At 33.4% G+C, this 22,677-nt stretch overlaps 2 protein-coding genes across 3 annotated transcripts; one reads left to right on the top strand and one right to left on the bottom strand.

Moving 5' to 3' along the window:
* Positions 1-15,768: 15,768 nt before the first annotated feature.
* On the top strand, positions 15,769-17,055 carry LOC113729625 (protein HEAT INTOLERANT 4-like). The gene is made up of 2 exons (XM_027253891.2): positions 15,769-16,739; positions 16,923-17,055. The coding sequence occupies exons 1-2, from the start codon at positions 15,901-15,903 to the stop codon at positions 16,969-16,971; spliced, it is 888 nt and encodes a 295-aa protein (XP_027109692.1). The 5' UTR covers positions 15,769-15,900; the 3' UTR covers positions 16,972-17,055.
* An 86-nt stretch (positions 17,056-17,141) lies between these two features.
* Positions 17,142-19,621, bottom strand: LOC113732747 (uncharacterized). Of its 2 annotated transcripts, none has more exons than XM_027258685.2 (3): positions 19,454-19,621; positions 18,994-19,103; positions 17,142-17,778 (listed from the first exon to the last, which is right to left on the bottom strand). In XM_027258685.2, coding segments are annotated over exons 1-3 (564 nt in total). In that variant the 5' UTR covers positions 19,455-19,621; the 3' UTR covers positions 17,142-17,325. The 2 variants fall into 2 exon arrangements, with proteins under 2 accessions (XP_027114486.1, XP_027114487.1); XM_027258686.2 differs by having other exon boundaries at positions 19,434-19,615.
* Positions 19,622-22,677: the final 3,056 nt, after the last annotated feature.

Genomic DNA, 22,677 nt, shown 5'->3' with positions numbered 1-22,677 from the left:
TCATTGATGCATTAAATCCCCAATTATAGTGACCACAGCAAACAAATCAGTGCTAGCAGAAATCTCAACAAAATCCAGATCTACCAAAAAGGACCATCCAATGAAGGTTTAAAAAAGTTCAACTTACTTTATTCAATACCTATAGGAATTATCGGTTCATTTCATACTAAAATTTCAGTAATGATATAAAAATAAATAGGGATAATTTTAGAAACCACCCCTGATGTTTCTCATAATATCACTTAGCACTCTCTAGGTTTTCAAAATCTCTCCTATCTCCCTCATATTGATATTTTTTGTAACATTTTAGCCCCTTTGAAAAAAATGCAAGAAACATAAACTTTTGTTCCAATAGTACCTTTATGTTATCCTACTTATAAAGCTTATAACAACAATAAAAAATAAAATAAGATTAAAAAATAAAAACATAAACATATGAGCAGTTATAAATGCAATAGTGAGTGCTTTTATAGATATACAACAATTATTACTTGGTATAATGCATGATGTTTTAACAAAGTCAAAGGATATTCTTAGATATATTTTTGGTCATTAGATCATTTTTGATTAATTTTTTAATTCTGACTTATTTACAAAACTTTTTTTATAAGTTGAATTTATATTACAAACCACACATATGAAGCGATTATTTTTAGTTTTTAGCATAATTTAAAATATATCGTGTATTGAAATATATTACCTAAAATTTCTTGACTTCCTTATAATTGTCCACAAAATCTCTCAAGGTGTTAATTATTCACCAAAATCCTCCTAAATGATTGACTTTGACTAGATTTAGTTTATCTACATCCTTTGCTATCCTATCACCTCCTCTGTATAGAGAAATATGGACCATTACTAGATAGCAATTTGTTTTTCTTAATCTACATTTTTAATTTAAAAATTCTATTTTGTTTTGGCTTCTTTGTTAAATAGTTGCTAAGAGTAAGGGTAATTTTGTCACTGTGACATTTGATAGAAATATTTAAACTTGTCAAGTTGATGGAGAGGTAAGTGAGATTTTAAAATCCTTGGGAGAGTTGAGTGATATTATAAAAAATTTCAGGGGAGGTTTCTTCTAAGGTTTCTAAAATTGTCCCAAATCAAAAACCAATCCCATATAAGAGTTCAAAATTTAAAAATGTTTTACAAAAATTGCTTAAAAGAACTCAAAAAATATAAGAATTATTCTACTCTAAACCTAACAATCAAAATTTTACGAAACATTTTAGTATCTTAAAAGTGTAGTAATATTTTGGATTAATACAATCACGGCCAACACGCGTGAGACATTACTACTAGATAACTAAAAGCATGAAGAACAAGAAACCATGATATTCAATTGACAGGCAGCTGCTAAAATCCTAAAATCATAGTTGCCAATGTTTGCAACACCCTCAAATTTGTCAAGATGAACAATCCCATCACTTAAAGTAGTGTCACAATTTTCAATAAAATCTTCAACTCCATAATTGATATCAACCAATCCGACTAATTGATTTGTTTTCTTCAAATAATTCATCAAGAATGTCTACAGCATCACAATCTTCAATCATAGCTTTCATATCATCAACGACTTCACTTTCAATCACATGTGAAATTTCTTTTTCACCCACAAATTCTTCATCTTCACGTGCCCTCATAATTTCTGCGATTCTTCTTTTTTTGCTTCATCAAAAACTTCTTTTTCTTCTTTTTCATCACACAATTCTTCTTTGTCATAAAAAATTTTCAAGTCTCCTTTGTCATCTTTGCATGTATGAATTTCTTAGCTACATGTATCTGGACTTGGATGCTGAGATGGTGGAATGCCTTGCAATCCAACTATTTATTCCTCTCTAATTCATTAATTGCATCGCTTGATAATTTTGTATCTTCTACAAGTTACATGAACCCCTTTATAATAATATTCCAAAGTCCAATAGTTTGAAAAGGCGGCTTCATCATCCAAATCCAGACATCAAAATCTTTTTTACCATCAAAGACAAAAACGTTACAATGTTGTAAATAACACAGATCTATACTTTAATTTCATGAACAAGCTCTAGGATCCCCAGGATCAAAGTCCAGAGCTTTGATACCACTTGCTTACACAAAATAAAATGTGAGCAGTGGAAGCAATTCTAACACGTACAAAGATATGTAGGAAGAGGAGGAGAATAAACACATAACAAATACTCAATAATTTATTAACTCAAATATTAGCAATAACAATATCATGTCGTAACTTTATCAACTTAGAGGCTTTCCCTCAGCTCAACTTAACAAGATTCAACTTAACTCTCCAAAATTCGACTCAACTCTTTAAGTAATAATCTACTACACTCGTAGTATTTATAGATTACTAAACTTCCTAAACAAACATAATTATAAACTGAAACTTATTTGGAAATTGAGTTGAGATTACCTAAACTAATATGGAAATTAAACAAACCAGACATCGAAACAAGAAACTAAAAGAACTAGGAAACTAAATACTAAGATAACTTGGTTTAAATTCCTTCAACACTCTTCGCCTGGCTCTAGTGTTCTTCGCTTTTTATTAGTTTATTATTTTTTCCTCCTACAACTTCAGCAGCAACTACGTCTCCTCTCACAAATATACATGGCAACAAGGTGGTGTGCAACTACTTTTAATTACTTGATAATTTTCCTGCACAAATTTTTTTACTTTTCGCCTTCACGGTTTGTGTTTTCCCTGCTACTGAAGAGGACAAAGGTTGATGTGTAAGCACTACGCAGAGTTGTAATAGATCCTGGAAATCTGGCAGATTTGGTTTTTTTTTCAGTGTTTTGAAAATCAGGCCGTTAATTGAAGGGGTAATGTGTTCAAATCTTGGTTCAACTGATTGAACCTGTTCAACCTCAGTTCAATGAATTTTTAAAAAATAAATTATATAAATATATGTGCATAGAATAGATACCCAATGGAATAATTTAAGATTTTTTCTAAGTCTAATATTTTCAAAGAACTTGGACTTTCACAAATAAAATTTTTAATCTCAATTGTATCTATCAAAACAAATCTTAAATCCTACCCAAACAAACTACAATATTCTGAAATTAAAAAGAATTCATGTCTTTAGGAATTAGTTATTGTGAGTTAGACTTTAAATCATATCTTTGGGGATTAAGCATTGTAACTTTGTTTTAAAAAAATGAAACTTGGAGCTTAGAAAAAGTCAGGTAACTAGAAAATAGAAATAAAAACTTGATAAGAGACAAAAGATGAGAAGAAAGTGAGTCAATGTGGCAATTAATGATTAGTCTTTGGAGTTAAGAAGAACCTATTCTTTTCTTTTCCTTTTTTTGTTTTAGTTTAATAGACAAAAACGAAAAAACTGTCGGTTCAGCAGTTCATTCCGGTTTGAACAGTTCGCACGGTTCTCACTTGTTCTTAAATTCGATCAACCCAAAGTATGAATCAGGTCAGAGCCATAGCCATGCTCGGGTTTCAAAGCAACTGTTTTTTCCAGAATGGGATGCTGGAGACTTGGTTTCAAAGTAAAGCTCTCAGTGATCCTGACCAAGTTCTGGCATATTTTGCTATTTCCAAGCTTGGCAAACCTCCTACTGATGGGAAAATGGACACAAATCCTGGGGAACTCACAGCAGCTTATAGGAAGTGGGCTTCTGCAGTTGCTGATAGGTTGCTTGCAGGAGGTCTTTCATGTACGGTAACAAAATTAGCTTTGATTTCTATTGATTGTAAATGGTCTCTTAGCAAAAATGAATTAAATCCAAATAGCTTTCAAGGAAAAATTAGGAGAGTCCAGGTATGATTGCAAAATTTAAAAAAAAAAAATTTGTAGGAACTCACAGTAAAAAATAAAAACTTTTAAGCATTGTCTGGGTTTTATTTCAGCAAAAACTTTTATTTCAGTAATAGTTTCAAACTCACAGGAGCCTGTTATTCCGGTTTTTCTCAAAACTATGAAAAAGCCATTAATATTTTAATTTGATACAGAATGACCCAAGCCCCTTCTTTATCCTAAAACCTAGCCCACCATTTGTCTTCTCCAATCCAACCTGCAACTTCTCCCTCTCCCCCCAGCCATACATGCAGAATAGATTAGTAATTGAGTTGTTAAAAGAAAATTTTATCAGAACACCCATCTAATTCATAATAAAGTCCCAGATTCAATGGCCTCAATCATCACATCGTGGTTTTGCTGCCCTCAATCCCTCTACCTCGTGTTGGGTAGTGTCTTATTTCATCTCTTCCACCATTCAGTTTGAGGCCTGTGAATTTTACACTTTTACACTCCTTAAAAGATACCCTCTAATTCATATCCCTTAATTCAAAATTTACTAAATTGTTAGAACTTGTTTTGTTTTAGCATTTCCTGCTTTCTTTCTTTCTGAAAGTCCCTTACATTTTTTGGGGGGAAAATTGTTTGCAGTGTTATTTCCATAGTTGAATTAATCTCAAGGTTTTGTATCCGACATTGATTTTTTTTTTCTCTCCTTTGTGTTGTACTCTTCTGTCCCACCAAAGATAAATAGATCAATCTCCACTTCTCAGGAGCACCACTCTTAGTTCATGACAAGAGTTTCGGCAACATGGATGCAATTATATTGATTGGGATGTGCTTCATCCCATTCATCTAAAACCACCACTGCAATAACCTTACCTTTGGGAAGCTTTGGATGATTGCTCAATTTCTATGAGAATCCTGAGCTACCCATCATATTTTTCTTCTTCTTTTCTACCGATTCAATGACTCAACGATGCTTTTGCCAAGGGATAAACCAGATGAGCATAATGATTCTATTGGTAGATAGAGATAAACATAAAAGAAACTAAAATAAAAAATAGAAGATGGCGGGCCAAGTGAGAATTATGCAAACCCAATATTTCAATAACTCTCAATTAGTACTCTTTACTTTTCTTTTGAAACACTTTGCACCTAAACTAAACCAAATATTGCGACATTGCATGTAGAACTTATACTAGGACAATTGGCATCCAAAAGTTTTTTCTTTTAAGCTTTTGCACCATTGTTATTAAACGTACCTCGAATATATAGGAACCCGACAAAGAGGATGGGTCAATAAGTTATTGGTTCAACTAGTGGCTTAGTAGTTGAACTAATGAGTCATTAAAATATTAATGTTTTAAAATTAAATATAGTATTCTTTATTGTTAATGCAAGAGATATGATAAAAACATTGATATAAAAATGTTATAGCAAATTTTTATTTAACTTTTTTCATAAACTCTAAGATAATCAATTATTTTTAGAGTTAGTAAAAATAAATTTATAGAGTAAAACATAAATTTTTTGCATTCATGAATTTTACAAGTCATACAATACATGAAACTGTGTCAGCAAAGGATGTTATTATAAGTATCTTAACTATAGCATAGCTGATTAGTTTATAAAAATAGTTCATATGTGTCAATTACGTTTGCATTTGATTTTTGAATACATCTTATTTACAAACTTTTACATGTAAAGTTTTATTGACGCTCATTTTTGTGACGTTTGTACTATATCATCTTGATATAATTTAACTGTTACACTAGAGTGCGTGAAAATTTTAATAAAAGACACAAATAGACCATTGTTAATACGGTTAGACTAATAAATATTAAAATTATTCTGTATGAGAAGTGGTAGATCTTATCTAACATAATATATAAACATCAAAACTAGTATATGGGTACTTAATAGATGATCAATTTCACTATATTGATCCGCTTAGAGATTATATCAAAATGCCAAAAAATTAATTTTTAAGTGACATTTGTGTGAGTGATTCTTAAATTTAAGGTTACAATAGTAGATGTGTTATCATAAAGATTAATATAATACTATATCAACCTTTTCTTGCTTCATCTCAATCTGACATTACTAGGATAGATTAAATTATGCAAAGCTTAAGGACTTAGTTGTTGCCAGCTAGGGAAAATTCAGTCCTCTGTCTTGTATTTCTTGGGAGTGTACAGTTGGAATCAAGAATTTCCATGATTAATGAGGAATTGTTTGCAAAGAATAGCGGTTGGATGACAGGATTTTGGTTTAGGTAAAGATTAGCATAGGCAACTTTTGCCTCTCGCTCTCTCTCTCTGTCTCTCTCTGACAGGTACTAATTACTTAAACAGTTGTATTATAATGTCTTCTAAACAAAAACATTTTATATTTGCCTTTAATGCATAAAATAATTGTCTTTTGTTGCTAATAAAGTTACAGGTTACCCTTGAAACAAAAAGAAAAGAAAAAAGAAACAAGAATAAAAAAAAAAAAATGGGTCAGCTAGATGTTTGAAGAAAACTAGCCTAGTGTCAATAAGATTTTGAAGTTTTTAAAGACTGCAAAATCTAGTGGGCATATATCCAAAACGATGTTTCCTTTAGACGATTTATAGTTTTACCTTGGAAGCAGTGGGCAAAACTGTTGGGGAAACCGGGTAATTTCCCACTCAAAATATACAACTAGTGATTGAACCGATTCAGTAATTCTCAGGAAAGATCGTCGAAACAATCTCCTTAAACAGAATTACCATTCTAAGTAAATTCCCATGAAAGGCTAGAGAGGTCACAAGCGGTCCCACTTAAAACCCAGTCTCCTAGACAGAATTTACGTGCACGATATATTATCACAACTAGACCCGTGTATACATAAATATTACGTACACACGAATAAGAAAATACACCCAAATAAATCGTATAAAACACTACAAATAAACCCGACAAATATAGACAAATATATTGAATACTATACTACAATAGAAAAGAAACTAATAAATAAATGTGGAACAAATAAAAAAAGATAAGGAAAGAACGCACCCGAAAATTGATAACGGAGTTCGGCCAATTTTGCCTACTCTCCGAGCACCACTCAAGCAGCCTGCTCTTATAATTTAGGAGAAGAAAACGTTACAAAAGAATTACAAAATCCTTTTTGGGTAATTCTTTTGTTTTTGGTACTTGGTGTAATTGAATTGATTTGCTTGAGAGTTATTTATAACTAAATAACTCTCAAGCCTTTACCCAAGCTCTCAACTCTATCGATGTGGGATATAAATTGATGCCACAAATTCAACAATTGTGACTTGAAAAAGTCCACAATTTAGGTTTTGAATTCAACAAATCTCCACCTTGGCATAATTTCTAGTCCCACCCAAAAAATACAAATCTTCTCACAAACAAAAAATAACAAATGGTCCTTGCGGTGCCTTCAAATTTGCGCCCTCAGGCGCCAATTCAAATGTGCAGGATGTTAACCAAGTTTAAACAATGTTCAAACTTGGCTCTTATAACCACCTTGGTCAGCATATCTGCAGGATTCTCCGTAGTCCGAATCTTCTGGAGAAAAATCTCCTCTTCTTCGAGAATTTCCCACACAAAGTGATAACGAACAACAATGTGTTTTGTTCTTGCGTGCAAGACCTGGTTCTTTGCTAAGTGAATAGCACTCTGACTGTCACAAAACACGTCAATGTGTTTTTGACCAACTCCCAAGTCTTCAAGCAATCCTTGAAGCCAAAATGCCTCTTTTACAGCTTCTGTAATCGCCATGTACTCTGCCTCCGTTGTAGACAAAACCACCGTTGACTGCAAAGTAGACTTCCAATTAACTAGCGCCTTAGCAAACGTGAACAAGTAGCCAGTTGTAGAGCGTCGCTTATTCAAATCACCTGCATAGTCAGAATCACAATATCCAACTACACATTGACCAAGTGATTTATCCTGCTCAAATACTAATCCAACATCTACGGTATTTCGGATTTACCGTAGAATCCATTTCACAACTTGCCAATGACCCTTGCTCGGATCATGCATAAACCTGTTTACCACACCAACTGCCTGTGAAATGTCGGGTCTCGTACACACCATTGCATACATCAAGCTACCAACTACATTAGCATACGGGGCTTTCGCCATATATGCTCGCTCTTCATCCGTCTTTGGAGATAATAGGCTACTAAGTTTCAAATGAGGAGCAAGCGAAGTACTTACAAGTTTTGAATCTTCATTCATGCCAAAACGTTGTAGTACTTTCTTCAAATACTGCTTCTGTGTTAGACAAAACTTGCCTCTCGTTCTATCCCTGCTTATCTCCGTGCCGAGAATTTTCTTGGTTTCTCCCAAATCCTTCATCTCGAACTCTTTACTCAACTGAGCCTTCATTTTGTCAATTTCAACTTGGCTCTTTGACACTATCAGCATATCATCAACGTACAAGAGTAAGTAGATGTAGAAATCATCTTGTAACTTGCGCAAATACACACAGTGATCGTATTTGCTTCTTGTGTACTTCTGGCCCATCATGAACTGGTCAAATCGTTTGTACCATTGCCTTGGTGATTGTTTCAATCCGTACAACAATTTGCTCAGTTTACAAACCCAATTTTCTTTACCAACAACTTTAAATCCATCTGGTTGAAACATATAGATTTCCTCCTTCAAATCACCTTGAAGGAACGCGGTCTTCACATCAAGTTGAGTTAGCTCCAAATTCAACTGCGCTACCAAGACTAATAAAATTCTAATAGAGGAATGTTTAACAACTGGAGAAAATACCTTATTATAATCAACTCCCTCCTTCTGAGCGTAGTCTTTAGCCACCAATCTTGCCTTGTAACGAACATCAATCTTGTCAGAAAATCCTTTTTTCTTTGCAAATATCCATTTGCATCCAATTGTCTTCTTGCCATTCGGTAGTTGTGTTAACTACCACGTCTTGTTCTTCTGAAGAGATTGCATCTCTTCTTCCATAGCATCTTTCCATCTATCATTTTCTGTACTTCGAATTGTTTTAGAAAATGTAGATGGAACATCATCAATAACTGGAAGTGCATAGGCCACCATGTTAACAAAATGAGTAAGTTTATGAATTTATCGTCTTGCCCTATTGACGGCAATTGACTCTTGCTGCTGTTGAGGTTTTTGGATTGAAATCTCTTCCTCATCTGACTCCTCTTCTGCCATGGGAGAGTCACTGATGGTGTTGTTTGCTGGACTCACCATTATTTGCTCAAACTCCACCTGCTTTGACGTACACTCCACCTGTTGCGGAGTACCACTGGTCTCATCATGTGCTACCTTATTCAACATGGCAGATTCATCAAATGTAACATCCCTGCTGATAATGGTTTTCTTTGCTTCTAGACACCACAATCGGTATCCCTTAACTCCAGCATTATAACCCATAAACAGAGCTTTCTTTGCACGTGGATCCAATTTTGATTCATTTACATGATAATATGCAGTAGAACCAAAAATACGTAAAGAATCATAATCTGTTGCAGGTTTTCCAGACCATACCTCTAATGGAGTCTTGCCACCTATTACAGATGATGGCAAGCGATTGACGAGATGTTGAACGTATGTTACAGCCTCAGTCCAAAACTTTCTGTCTAACCCAGCATTAGTCAGCATGCAACGTACTTTCTCCACTAGTGTCTTGTTCATACGCTCCGACACCCCATTCTGCTGCGGTGTTCTTCTAACTGTGAAGTGCCGAACTATGCCACACTCTTGGCTTATCTTCTGGAAGGGATCACTCTTGTATTCTCCACCATTGTCTGTTCGAAGAATCTTGATCTTTCTTCCCGTCTGGTTTTCAACCTGAGCTTTCCATTTAAGGAAAATCCCTAGCACTTCATCTTTGTTCTTCATAGTAAACACCCAAACTCTTCTAAAAAAATCATCAATAAAAGTGACAAAATAATACCTGCCACCAAAGGATGGAGTCTTGGCAGGTCCCCACACATCTGAGTGCACATAATCCAAAATACCCTTGGTATTATGGATACCAGTGCCAAATTTCACTCTTCTTTGTTTTCCCAGAACACAATGGTCACAAAATTCTAATTTGCAAACTTTCGTACCTTTCAATAATCCTTGTTTTGCAAGATTTTGCAAGGATTTTTCACCAGCATGTCCCAATCGCATGTGCCACAACTTTGTTGCCTCCGCATCCTTCTTGCTACTAGAAGATGTTGCTGCTGCTGCTGTTCCAACAACTGTACTATACCTTGGTAATAATACAGATTATTCTTTCTCACACCTTTCAACATCACAAGTGTTCTCGAAGTTATTTTAAGAATTCCATCTCGCATCTTCACTTTCAAGCCTTTTGATTCTAAGAGTTCCAAGGAGATGAGATTCCTCTTCAAATTCGGCACGTACCGAACATCCTTCAAGATTCTAGTGGATCCATCATGATTACGTAGCTTGATTGAATCTATCCCAACTATTTTACATGAATTGTCATTTTCCATGTACACAATGCCACCATCAAGTTCTTCAAATTCAAAAAACCACTCCCGCATGAGAGACATATGGTAGATACAAGTTGAATCCAAAATCCACTCATCTGAATGGAATGTCAAAGGTGATACAGCCAAAGAGAAATCTGATTCCGCATCACTTTTGTACTCTGCAACATTTACGTCTTGCGGAGATTTCCCTTTCTTCTTCAACTTTGGACATTCTTTCTTCCAGTGCCCTTTCTCACGACAGAAAGCACACTTATCTTTGGCAACTCTGCTTTTTGATTTGGACCTTCCTTTTCTCCCCTTTGATTGGCTTTATTGACGACCTCTTGCCACTAACGCTTCATCTGCTGTAGCTACTTTATTTTTCTTTTTATCCTGCTTTCTCAATTCATGACTATACAAAACAGAACATACAGCATCTAAAGACATATTTTTCTTTCCATGAAATAATGTAGTATCTAAATGTTCAAATTCATCAGGAAGGGACGACAACAACATCAAAGCCAAATCTTCATCTTCAAAATTTACATCTAAATTTAACATGTCTGCTACTAACTGATTAAACATAGTAATGTGTTCATTCATAATAGTACCTGGTTGGTAATCGAATCGGAACAATTTTTTCTTCATTAGGAGTTTATTCTGACCACTCTTCGTCAGAAATTTCTCCTCCAATGCCCTCCACAATTTCCATGCAAAAGTCTCGTTCTTGAAAGCATACTTTTGCTTTCTGGACAAACACGATCGAATAGTTCCGCATGCCAACCGATTTATGGTACTCCACTCCTTCTCTTTTATGTCATCTGATTTCTTTTCTTCAATGACAATGTCAAGACCCTGTTGGAAAAGGGAATCCATGACCTCACTTTGCCACATGCCGAAATGGCCAGTATCGTCAAATGTCTCCACCGCCACCTTCAAACTTGACATTGGAATCCTCGACCATGTGGACAAGGAAGCCGATGCCCCAGATATAATTCTTGACGTGGAATTGTCAGATGCCATTACAGACTCAAATGATAGTATTCAATATAACAAACTACAAACAAGCCAAAGGATGAACCTTCAGCTCTGATACCACTTGTTGGGGAAATCGGGTAATTTTTCATTCAAAATATACAACTAGTGATTGAACCGATTCAATAATTTCTAGAAAAAATCGTCGAAACAATCTCTTTAGACAGAATTACCATTCTAAGTAAATTTCCATGAAAGGCTAGAGAGGTCACAAGCGGTCCCACTTAAAACCCAGTCTCCTAGACAGAATTTACGTGCACGATATATTATTACAACTAGATCCGTGTATACATAAATATTACGTACACACGAATAAGAAAATACATCCAAATGAATCGTATAAAACACTACAAATAAACCCGACAAATATAGACAAATATATTGAATACTATACTACAATAGAAAAGAAACTAATAAATAAATGTGGAACAAATAAAAAAAGATAAGAAAAGAACGCACCCGGAAATTGATAACGGAGTTCGGCCAATTTTGCCTACTCTCCGAGTATCACTCAAGCAGCCTGCTCTTATAATTTAGGAGAAGAAAACATTACAAAAGAATTACAAAATCCTTTTTGGGTAATTCTTTTGTTTTTGTAATTCTTTTGTTTTTGGTACTTGATGTAATTGAATTGATTTGCTTGAGAGTTATTTATAACTATCAAGCCCTTACCCAAGCTCTCAACTCTACCGATGTGGAATATAAATTGATGCCACAAATTCAACAATTGTTACTTGAAAAAGTCCACAATTTAGGCTTTGAATTCAACAAAAACCCCAAAAGGGAAAAAAATTGAAAGAAAGAAAAGAGAGATGACTAAGCCTAACCTTAAATGTTCAGCAATTAAAAAAAAAAAAGACTAAGGTCTTGTTTAATAATTTAATTCAGCACTTAAAGTTAATGTGTTCAAATATAGTACTTAATTGTTTAATAACTTAATGGATAGACTTTCAAATTTCAAACGAACCCTATTATTTTCTTTTCACCAAGTGGAAATATGGAAACTTTATGCTTAAAATATCGCCAAAACACAAATTTTTCTTAAGGGTTAATCACATTTTATCCCCTTAAAGAATATCCAATTTCTCAGTTTACCCCCTAATCTTTAATTTTGCTCACTTAACCCCCTTTAGAACAAAATTGCCCTTGCATTATTTTGACTTTTCATTTACCTTGTTTTCCTTTCTTTTATTTCCTTTTCTCTTTCTTCTTTATTTAATTCTTCCTCTTTCCCGCAAAAATTTTCACCTTAATGATTGAAATTAAAAAAGAGGAATTGCAGAGATCTATCTTCTCCTTAAATGATTAAAAAAATATTCAAATTCTTTTATCAAAGAGGAATTGCAGGGATCTATCACTTTCCTAAAATACAATTTTTTTAGCCTTTCAATTCTTTTAATTTTGGATTTTCCTCTTTCCTTTTTTGTTTCTCATTTTATTCCCAAGAAAATATCTTAAGATGAAATTGTGACCTGATTAATAATCATCAATTGAAATTTGTGACACGTGGCATCATACAAAAAATCAAAATTAATTTTTGATGTCTTTTAAATCTTCACCTAGAAATATGCAATTACAAATTCAAAACAAAAATTTTCATTGAAATGGAATTTCTATTGGGAAGGATGAAAGAGAGAAGAAAGAGAAAAAGAAATAAAAGAAAGGAAAAAAATTTCATCTTATGATATTTTCTTGAGAATAAAATGAGAAACTAGAAAGGAAAGAGGAAAATCCAAAATTAAAAGAATTGAAAGGCTAAAAAAATTGTATTTTAGGAAAGTGATTTGAATATTTTTTTTTAATCATTTAAGTAGAAGATAAGTCTCTATAATTCCTCTTTTTTAATTTCAATCATTAAAGTGAAGATTTTTGTGGGAAAGAGGAAGAATTAAATAAAGAAAAAAGAGAAAAAGAAATAAAAGAAAGGAAAATAAGGTAAATGAAAAGTCAAAATAATGCAAGAGCAATTTTGTCCTGAAGGGGGTTAAATGAGCAAAATTAAAGGTTAGGGGGTAAACTGAGAAATGAGGTATTTTTTAAGGAGATAAAATGTGATTAACCCTTTTCTTAATGAAAGGGGTAGGATTAAACTACTCGAAATGAAACTTTACATGACAAATTTTGCCGAATGTAAGAAGGAAAACAACTGTGAAGAGCATTGAATACTAGTATGACATTTACCTCATACTGCAATAAAAGTTTTTTTTTTTTTTTTTTTTTTTGGGTTTTAGCTTGCGATACAATTCAGATTGGCTTTTGTAGATTTTTATCATTTTATAGCTAAAAAGAATGAGCATGTTCTTCAAGAAATTAGATTTAGAACTTATTCAAGTGGACATTTGATTGAGCTTCAATGATTGAGTGTCACCTCTTCCCATAGACTTTAAAGTAAGTATTTATTTATTAAGTCATTTATTTTTTGGCGCTTTTTGTCTTCAAGTTGGTATTCAGAGTATGCCTATTGGATATGATTTTTTTAATACTTTCTTGAGTTTATATTGGAAATTTTATTTGTAGCTCTGTTGTGATTGTCCTAGAAAATTAATTGGAGCCTAGAAACAGTTACGAGGAAAAAAAAAGTTTAAACTTTGACATAAAAAAAGATTAAAAAAAAGCTGAGAATTGGAGTAAAAATGGAAATTAGGATCTGGTTTTGGATTAATTGCTTTAAGTGGACAAAAGGGTTCACATGATACGGTGTACCTTTTATCTAGGTTCTAATTTTTTTTCAAAAGTAATTTGTCAAAAATGGTTTGATATCAAGGAAGAATTAAGGAGCCATTGGGGTAGAATGGTGTAAACTTTGATTTTTTTTTTTTTTTTTGAAATTTCACTTCGTTCAAGTGTCTCTTAGTTTTATGTACATTGTTTTTGTAGGTTTTTCTAGTATAGTTATGAGCTTTTTTCTTGATTCACGTTATAGTTATTAGTATTTTTTTTTTTATGGAAGTTAGTATTCAGGATATTCTAATTGGCTATGATTTTAATTTCTTCCTTTCTTGAGTTATTTTTATCTGGGAAATTTGATTAATGGCTGTGGAAAATAATTGGAATCGAGAAAGAGAAATTGGGGGAAAAAGTGTAAACTTTGACATTAAAAGATTAAAAAAAAACCTGAGAATCAGATTGAAAATGGAATTAGGAATTAGTTTGGTTTTAACTATTTTAAGTAGAAAAATGGGTCTACATGAAATGGAGCACATTTTCATCTCTTTTTTTTTTTTTTCCTCAAGTAGTTTGTCAGTAATGGATCTGCTTCTTGATACTAAACTTTTCTCTACAGTATAAACAACATTTGTATACACTATAGGATCTCTGACCAGTTTGCTTTTATAACAATTATTTGATAATTGCAAATATATATATATATATATATATATTTAATACTTGGTTTGGCAGAACATTCTGGCTTGAATACTTCTTACCAAACTCCGGTGTTGAAGGAAACAATGAGGATGAGGAATCCATGGCCCAGATTTTCTTTTTTTTTTTTCTCGTATTATTTTATCTCTTCCCTCTATAATATAATGACAAAAGTTGATGAGTTCAATGGGTTGTATAGAAATTCTCCTATAGCAACAGTGATTTAGACCCCTTCTACTACTAGACTAATAGAGCAAGAGACTTTTTTTAAAAAAAAAATTATTTGGCATCCTGCCTTGGCAGGTGAAGCTTTCTTAAAAAAATAGAGCCCAGCTCTTCTTTTTTTTTTAAAAAAAAAATAATAATAACTCTTGCCTGCTTGCTGAAATAGTTTAGGAAAACAAGAGTGTGAAAGCGTTGTCGGATATTTTTTAGACAATATTCTAAGGAATTAATCAGTGAATCCTAAATGCCTTTCAAACACCTTTTGTATTAATACATACTACACATTCTTTAGTTTCCAAAAACGGATTAGGTTACCAACGAAAGTAATAACTGTTCTGAACGATGTAGTATTTTTAAAATAAGATATAATTATATGTGAATTACTTGTAAAATTTTTCAATAGAGAATCCACGTAAACAGTAACAAAATATTACATCACATGTATAAAAAATTTACATAAAATTACAAAACGTTAAAAAAATGTGTTTGGATTGTAAGTTATTTGAAATATTTTTACTGTAGCACTTTTTGTGATGTAATGTATGTGAGATAAAAAGATAATTTGGAAGATAAAAAGGTGTATTGGAAATTGTAATGGTGATGTCAGCAAATATATTTGGCCAAATAATTGGCTGTCCAAACACACTCATTATACTGTTCAAGGACGGTTGATGCTCATCTTCCTCCAAAAACACCTGGAGTGTTTGGATTGCAAATTTTCAAAGAAAAATTACTACGTTTTTTGTGGACACATTTTTCAATCATTTTTTATCTCATATATATATATATATATATATATATATCAAATCGTTACAATAATTTTTTTATTAAAAAATTTATAAAAATGCAATCCAAACAAATTGATCCGCCGCCTGTGTGTCGTTTAAATGTTATAATTCCTCCCGCGATTGTGTCAACTCCTTTTTCAGTTGACTTAGGTAGCGTAGGATTCACTTCTTTCTTTTATGTCGAACTTCTCAGGGTAATATCTTCCAAGTTCTAAGTTCTAACCCTCCTTCTCCTCTTCCTTCACCAGTGATCCAGTGTTTCTTGTATATTGAAAGAATGACGAGGAATATGGAAGATTTATGGCGTCAGGTGTTTTCCGTTGGAACTGAATGGGAAGCGATGGATGAGATTTATGGGTCCAACTGGGATTTCTCCAACTTGGAGAATGCTTTCGAGGAAGGTGGAGAATTGCTTGGCCAAAACGTTTATCTCTTTGGCTGCACGGAAACACAGGGCATAGCTGATGCTTCCCTTGTGCCCGTGGTTGTTGCTGTGGTTTCACGATTTGCTCCCTCTGATAAAATTGCAATAGTATCAGTTCAACGAGCAAATGAACAGATTTGGCCTATGAAGCGGCTGAAGATGGATTGGTATCCCTATATTCCATTGGGAAGAAGGGATGCTAAGGTGGAAGATCTCAAAAGCTGTAGGGTATTTATACTGAGGTGCAAGCAAAGAAAGGTTGGATTGAAGCAGTTGGGAATCGACAGGGCGAAGGAGTATGACTATTGCTTGCCTCATTTTTACAACCCCTTTAAGAAAGATGAGGATGATCAGCAAGAAAGTGAAGTACAAATATTGTTTTCTAGAGAATCTGAGCCTCCACTGATATGTTCGTTTGATTGGGAGCTGGATGTCCTGGACGAGGTAGCGGACGAGTTGATAGAACAAGAAGCTTTAGCTGCTGATGAGAAGGATGCATTTAAGGATTTTGTGAAGGAGAAGGTTAGAGAAGCCAAGAAAGCCCAGCGTGAAGCAAGGGAAGCTAAGGAGAAAATGTTGCAGGAGATGGGCGATGAAACAAGAGCTGCATTTGATAGTATCAGGTTTTACAAGTTTTATCCTGTGTCGCTTCCTGGTTCCCCTGAAATAGCCAAGTCTTCATTCATAAACAGGTATTACGGGAATGCTCACAAAGTTTTGTAATTTAAGATTTGCATCAAGTATAGACTCATCATAGTTACTATGTGAGACAGTTTGCAATTGCAGTTGCAGGTAATGAATCAGCTTTATGTATCAAACTAGAGATTTTTGTTGAATTAGATTCCTCTTATTTGTTTGTGTATGAAAATTTTTAGGGCTTATGATTCCGAAGTCTTCTTGTTGTTTTCTAAATTTGGAAGATAATAAAACATTACGGCAAACCATAAGGGCTACAGAAGACATCGGATATTAATATCCGTCTGATCGCGCAAAAAGATACAGTTCGTGGTAACAAATAGTTTAACAAATACCCCACGCAGACAGGAAGCATCCCATCAGATGAAGGCGCGTTCCCAAAAGGTAACCCTGAAAAAGAATTTCAAGACTCTTGAGTTCTGTTCCCATTGATCTACATAACAAATTTACAGATGAAGAGGCAGCACCACAGGAGCAAACCACTTTGCTATCTGAACTACAATGAGTTTAGTTGCTATCGGACAAGAGAATCTAGGAAAAATTTTCGAGAGAATGCGACAAAGTACAGAGAAAAGTCCAATATTAATCCAGATATACTTTAACATCAATACCATTATCTATGAGTGACTGAACTACTGCTCTAATTTTGCCTTCAAACTTGTCCCTGTCTCTGGGAGTGTAAGAGGCTGTATAGACATCAGCTTCTCTCGCCCTCTCAGCCAAGATGCGGCCTATGGCTAAACATGCGGGTATATCAGATCTTGATTTGAGGACAGCTTTGATGTCTTTCGAATTTGTACCAGCAACAGCAACCTGCTTGCTTGTTACTCTATGTGTAATTGAAGCTGAAACAAAGCGTTTTGAGATGAGAACATCGAGTGTAAATGGTTCCAAGTATGCAATAGTTCGTTGCTTGAATGAAATGTGCTTATTCGGATTTTTAGTCTTCTTCTCCTTTTGATATGTGTAGGGCCGGCTATTGTCATCATCGAGAAAATCTTCTACTCCAAAAAAGCTTCGCGGTGCAAAAGATATCTGTAAAATGAAATTATACAAAGGATGCAAAATACTACGTGATCAACAATGGGAAAACTTTAAAGCTGAGAAGACTGGTTGAGCCTAGGAATATTACATTACAAAGTCTTAAGGAAAGAAATATCAATCTAGAATGTGGGTATAATGTTAGCAGTGCACCAATGTTTTTGGAGAAAAGCTGCAATAATTTGGCTACTGTCTTTCACGCACATAGAGTAGGAAATTAGAATGAGATTATGATATAGCAGTGCCAACATACTTATGGAGGTTAGCAGTAAAAGTTTGGCTATGGTCTTTTACTCAAATAGCAGCTTCTCCATACATAGACACAGAAGTAACAAAGAACTAGGTACAATGAACATCAATAGCATGCTGCCAAGCCTCCCAAGCAGTCTCCCCCTTAGTCTCAAATCTGCTTGGAAATAAACCTCTTCAATTAGCAAATCAAAGTGAAGAATTCAAAGTTTCTCTACCTTCCATTCTCATATCCCTCATACCTTGAAAAACATAAGATGCAATACATAATGTTCTAACAGGGATTACTTTTATTTCATTTTACTCCTAATACCAATTCCAGATAACATAATAACTAGATACTGCAAATTCCCTTTTTCTGTTTCATGGAAGGACAGATGACCTGCCCAGGTGGTGGGGGTGGACGGCCCTTCTGTTGGGCAATTCAATGGGAAAGCATGAAGCCAATGTATTGGCTATAGTCGGCAGCAAATTCTAAGGACTCATTACTTTAACAAAGTGGATTTCTTTTAGGAAAACATATAGAAGTCAAATTTTTAAACTTGTGAAGTAAATAGAACTCAGTAATCGATTGGAATGACTCTAAAAGAAGTTAGATGAAATCCAGATTAAAAAGCCAACAGAAGCCTAGTTCTGTAGATAAATAAATATCTCCTTCTTAGCCTAACATGACAAAGAAACACTTGAATGATCCACCAGGCAGCAAGTAAAGAGTACAGGGGCAAAGAATGAACTTAACAATACACAAAAAAACGCATGCAATTGTCCTTTTCTCAATGAAATTGGTTCCCTTAACTTCATGAAACCAAAAGAGATTAATATACACTCTGTAATATATCAAAGGACACAAAGATTCTCACAGAAGACGAACGTACATTAGGCAAACAAATTCAGATATGCAAAAGAACAGAAAATTAAAAATAGAGAGAAAAAAACTACAAGAGACGATCAAATGCTTACCTGCCCACTGTGGAAATGAGCTCTTTGTAAACATAATAAAGGCCTGATTTTGTCAGCCCCATGTATACTCAGTCTATGACACACTTGCTTCAGCATTATATCATAAGCCACTGTTAACCAGCAAAAAGGACAGCCATTGAGTAATCAAAACTCATCCCCTTTAACTGAACAGACATTTTGTCGAACACTTAATAGACATTCACATTGCATCCACATTTTCTAAAGATTCAGTTAACGAATTAAATTAAAATCCATCAGTCGATTCACGCATTTTCTAAGCTTCATGTTTTCATAACCAGTTCGTGAAATTTCTTAAGCTAATTTATCAGCCAAGATATACATGATTAAAGAGTGATTGTGGACGGAAAAAGTTGTTCCAAAAGGTAAAATTGCACCAAGAAAAACTTGCAAACACGTTAAGAAACAAAAAGATAGGGTACCCCTTTTCAGTATTGCGTACTTAAACAGCAATCCTGAGCTCCAGTTCACTGGCGCTCTTCAGTTTGTTTCTTCTTCTTCTTCAACAGGAGGTGAATGGGAGCTATTTTACTCTGTTTCTCCGAGCCAATAAGAGGCGCAAGGCAGGCCCGTTTGAATTGATTTATAGGCCCGCCAAAGACTTGTTCTGATACTGAAAGCCATGTTCTTGGCCCAATTACAAAATTTTCAATTTTGGGGCATTTCACATGAATTTTAATAGTAGAAAATAAATATTCGGAGGCAATATCGAGTATTCAGAAATAAAAAAATTTTAAAAAAATTGACTAATTAGTCATTAGTTTGGGAGAATGAATGTATCTTTGAGTTAAAATCAACTTCTTCCACAAAAAAAAGAGTTAAGTTTCATGTCGTTGCACTTATTTTTCGCTTCTATCCTTGAGTTATTATATTTCCAATCATCCGGATTAGGCATGTCAATGGGTCGGGTCTTACACAAACCTAGAGGTGTCAAAATAGGTGACTTGGGCGGGTTTGGGTTGGGTAAAATGGGTAATGGGTATAAGTCAATCAACCCATTTATATCCATTTAATTAGATGGGTAAAATGGGTAATGGGTATAAATGGGTAAGTCAAAAAATGAATTGGATAACCCAATTACCCATTTATAATCCATTTATTTTAACTTTTGTATACTCATTTAAATTCATTTTTGTAAACTAAATTATCAATTTATACCGTCCTTTGCACCTATAATTAGTTTTAAATATTTACTTATAATGTTCAATAAGCCGAATTATCAATTTTTTTCCTATCTATACTTTATGTCACAAAATTACATGCTATTTAATAATTGAATAATAAGAATATAAAAAATTGAACTAAGTACTATAAAAGTTAACATAAAAACTTAATGCAAAAATTTTGAACCCCTAACATTTTTTTCATGTATAAATTTAAAATTTCATTTTGGAAAGATAGGAAAAGAGGTTAAAACTTATCATAAATTGGTAATGCTGAAAAATGAGCAAGTTAACAAACAAAGAGAAAATAAAATGATAAGATAAAACCAACAAATAATAATAATAATGAAATAAAAGTAGTTAACATAATGATAAAACGAAAAATCTGAAAAAAAAAATGGGTGGGGGAACAGAGAATACTTGGGGAAAGACAATTTTAAATAGGTTAATTTGGTTGGATGGGTTACCCAATTATACCCATTTAATAAATGGGTATAATTGGATAATCCATTTATACTCATATGCAAAAATTTAAGATACTCATATCCATCTATTCATGGTGTGGGTATGGGTAAATTTAATTAAATGAGTTGATTTGCCATCTATACCCAGACCCAATATATTTGGGTAGGGTTTGGATTTAATTTCTCAAATCCAGACCTTACCCAGACCCAGACCCTATGAGAGAGTCGTGAGTTTGGGTAGAGTCTGATTTTCTAGAATCCATATCCAAATCTAGATCCATACAAGACCTTACTCAGACCCATATATATTTAATTAAATAATATATATTAGTAAATTTATAAAATAATATAATATTGTATGGCTATTGGATTGAACATAGTAAGATATTATGGCATCAGAATTCTGCATTTAGTGTTGGTGGTTAGATGATTGATGAAACTCGTGCCAAATTGTTTCTAGATATTGTTGAAATATTAGTGATTACTGATGATTGAATTGAATAAAAAAAAATGAGTAAGTGTTTATAAATTTCTTATTCTATTATTTATTTGCCATTAGTCCTTAGTCAAATGACTTTTATCTCATTCACTATTTTAGTGCTGGATTGCGAGACATTTACCAACATTGAGGTTTAAATAAGAAAAAAGGTACAAAATTACATTTCTTTAATAAGACTAAATATTTATATATGTTATGGTTGTTTTCTTTTTTAAAAACTAATCTTAGTTGTCATTGTAATTGGTACAAACTTTTTCAAGAAAAGGAGAAAAGGTAAAGGCAAACAAATGAAATATTGGATACGGATGCAGTTGAATCTTTGAAAATATATAGAAGTAGTCAATAATAATTCTTTTTCTGAGTTCATAATATTGCATTCAACTTGTTGAACGTTAATTTTATTATTTGAAAACAAAAATTGGATGGTATTTATATTATTTATGAACTCTATATATTTTAAATACATTTTTATTTTAGTATATTCAGAAAATACCTATGGATACCCATTGGATACCCAGATCCATAAGAGTTTGGGTATGGACTTACTTTTTTAGACTCAAAGGGGTCTGGGTCTGAGTTTGGGTCTAACTAAATTAAATGGGTTGGGATCTGGATCAAAGAGATCCAACCCAGACCCTACCCATTGACATGCCTAATCCGGATGTTCGTGTGAAGATATGTAAAAGTGGTTTCATTGGAGATTATTTAGGATTTCTTGTATATCTATGTAAATGTGGTTTCATTGGGGATTATTTAGGATTTCTTTTATATCTAATTTTTTTTAATACCGTGATATATGGAAGGTAAAGGTAGGTATGTTCATATCATTTTCATAAAGATTTTTCTATAGAAATGAGTTCTAATGCATGGGGGGAGGGTTGGGTTGAGTTACGTGGTACGGGGGGAGGGAGTGTAAGCAAGAGGTCTCGGGTTCGAGTCCTCCCGCTTACACTAAAAAAAAAAAAAAAGAGTTCTAATGCATGTCACTTATACAAAAAATTAAATTTTAACTTGAAAGAAAGATTACTGGTCACATCTAACCAACTAGTATAAACAAAATCTTGATATGGCCAATACATACATATATACATACATACATATATATACACACACGTATATGTGTATATATATATGTATGTATCTATGTCTATGTATATGTATATGTATGTATGTGTGTGTATATGTACGTATATAATCTAGTGTCTAATAGTTCTTTTTTTCTTTTTCTTTTTTTTGGTGATACTACTCTTTGAGAGTTCAAATATAGGTTTTTATAAGCTAAAAGAGTATTTTACTAAGTGACTCTTAAGTATCTATCCCCTAAACTGCTAGCTATTATCCATCTTCACCACTAATATTTAGAGTTTTTAACGAATTGAATTCAGTCGAATATTTGGTGTTTATGCTCTGTTCATATATTATACGAACAAGGTTTGAATTCGACTCGAATATTAATGAATTACAAATATTATTCAAATTCGATTAGTTTATTTGTATAAATATTCAAGTTTGAACTTGAACTTGGCGCATTAAACTATAC

This window comes from Coffea arabica, chromosome 2e (genome assembly GCF_036785885.1).
Source record: "Coffea arabica cultivar ET-39 chromosome 2e, Coffea Arabica ET-39 HiFi, whole genome shotgun sequence".
In the NCBI taxonomy this organism is placed as follows: Eukaryota; Viridiplantae; Streptophyta; class Magnoliopsida; order Gentianales; family Rubiaceae; genus Coffea; species Coffea arabica.
Note: the sequence above shows the minus strand (reverse complement) of the source record. Positions and strands in the feature narration are given on the sequence as shown.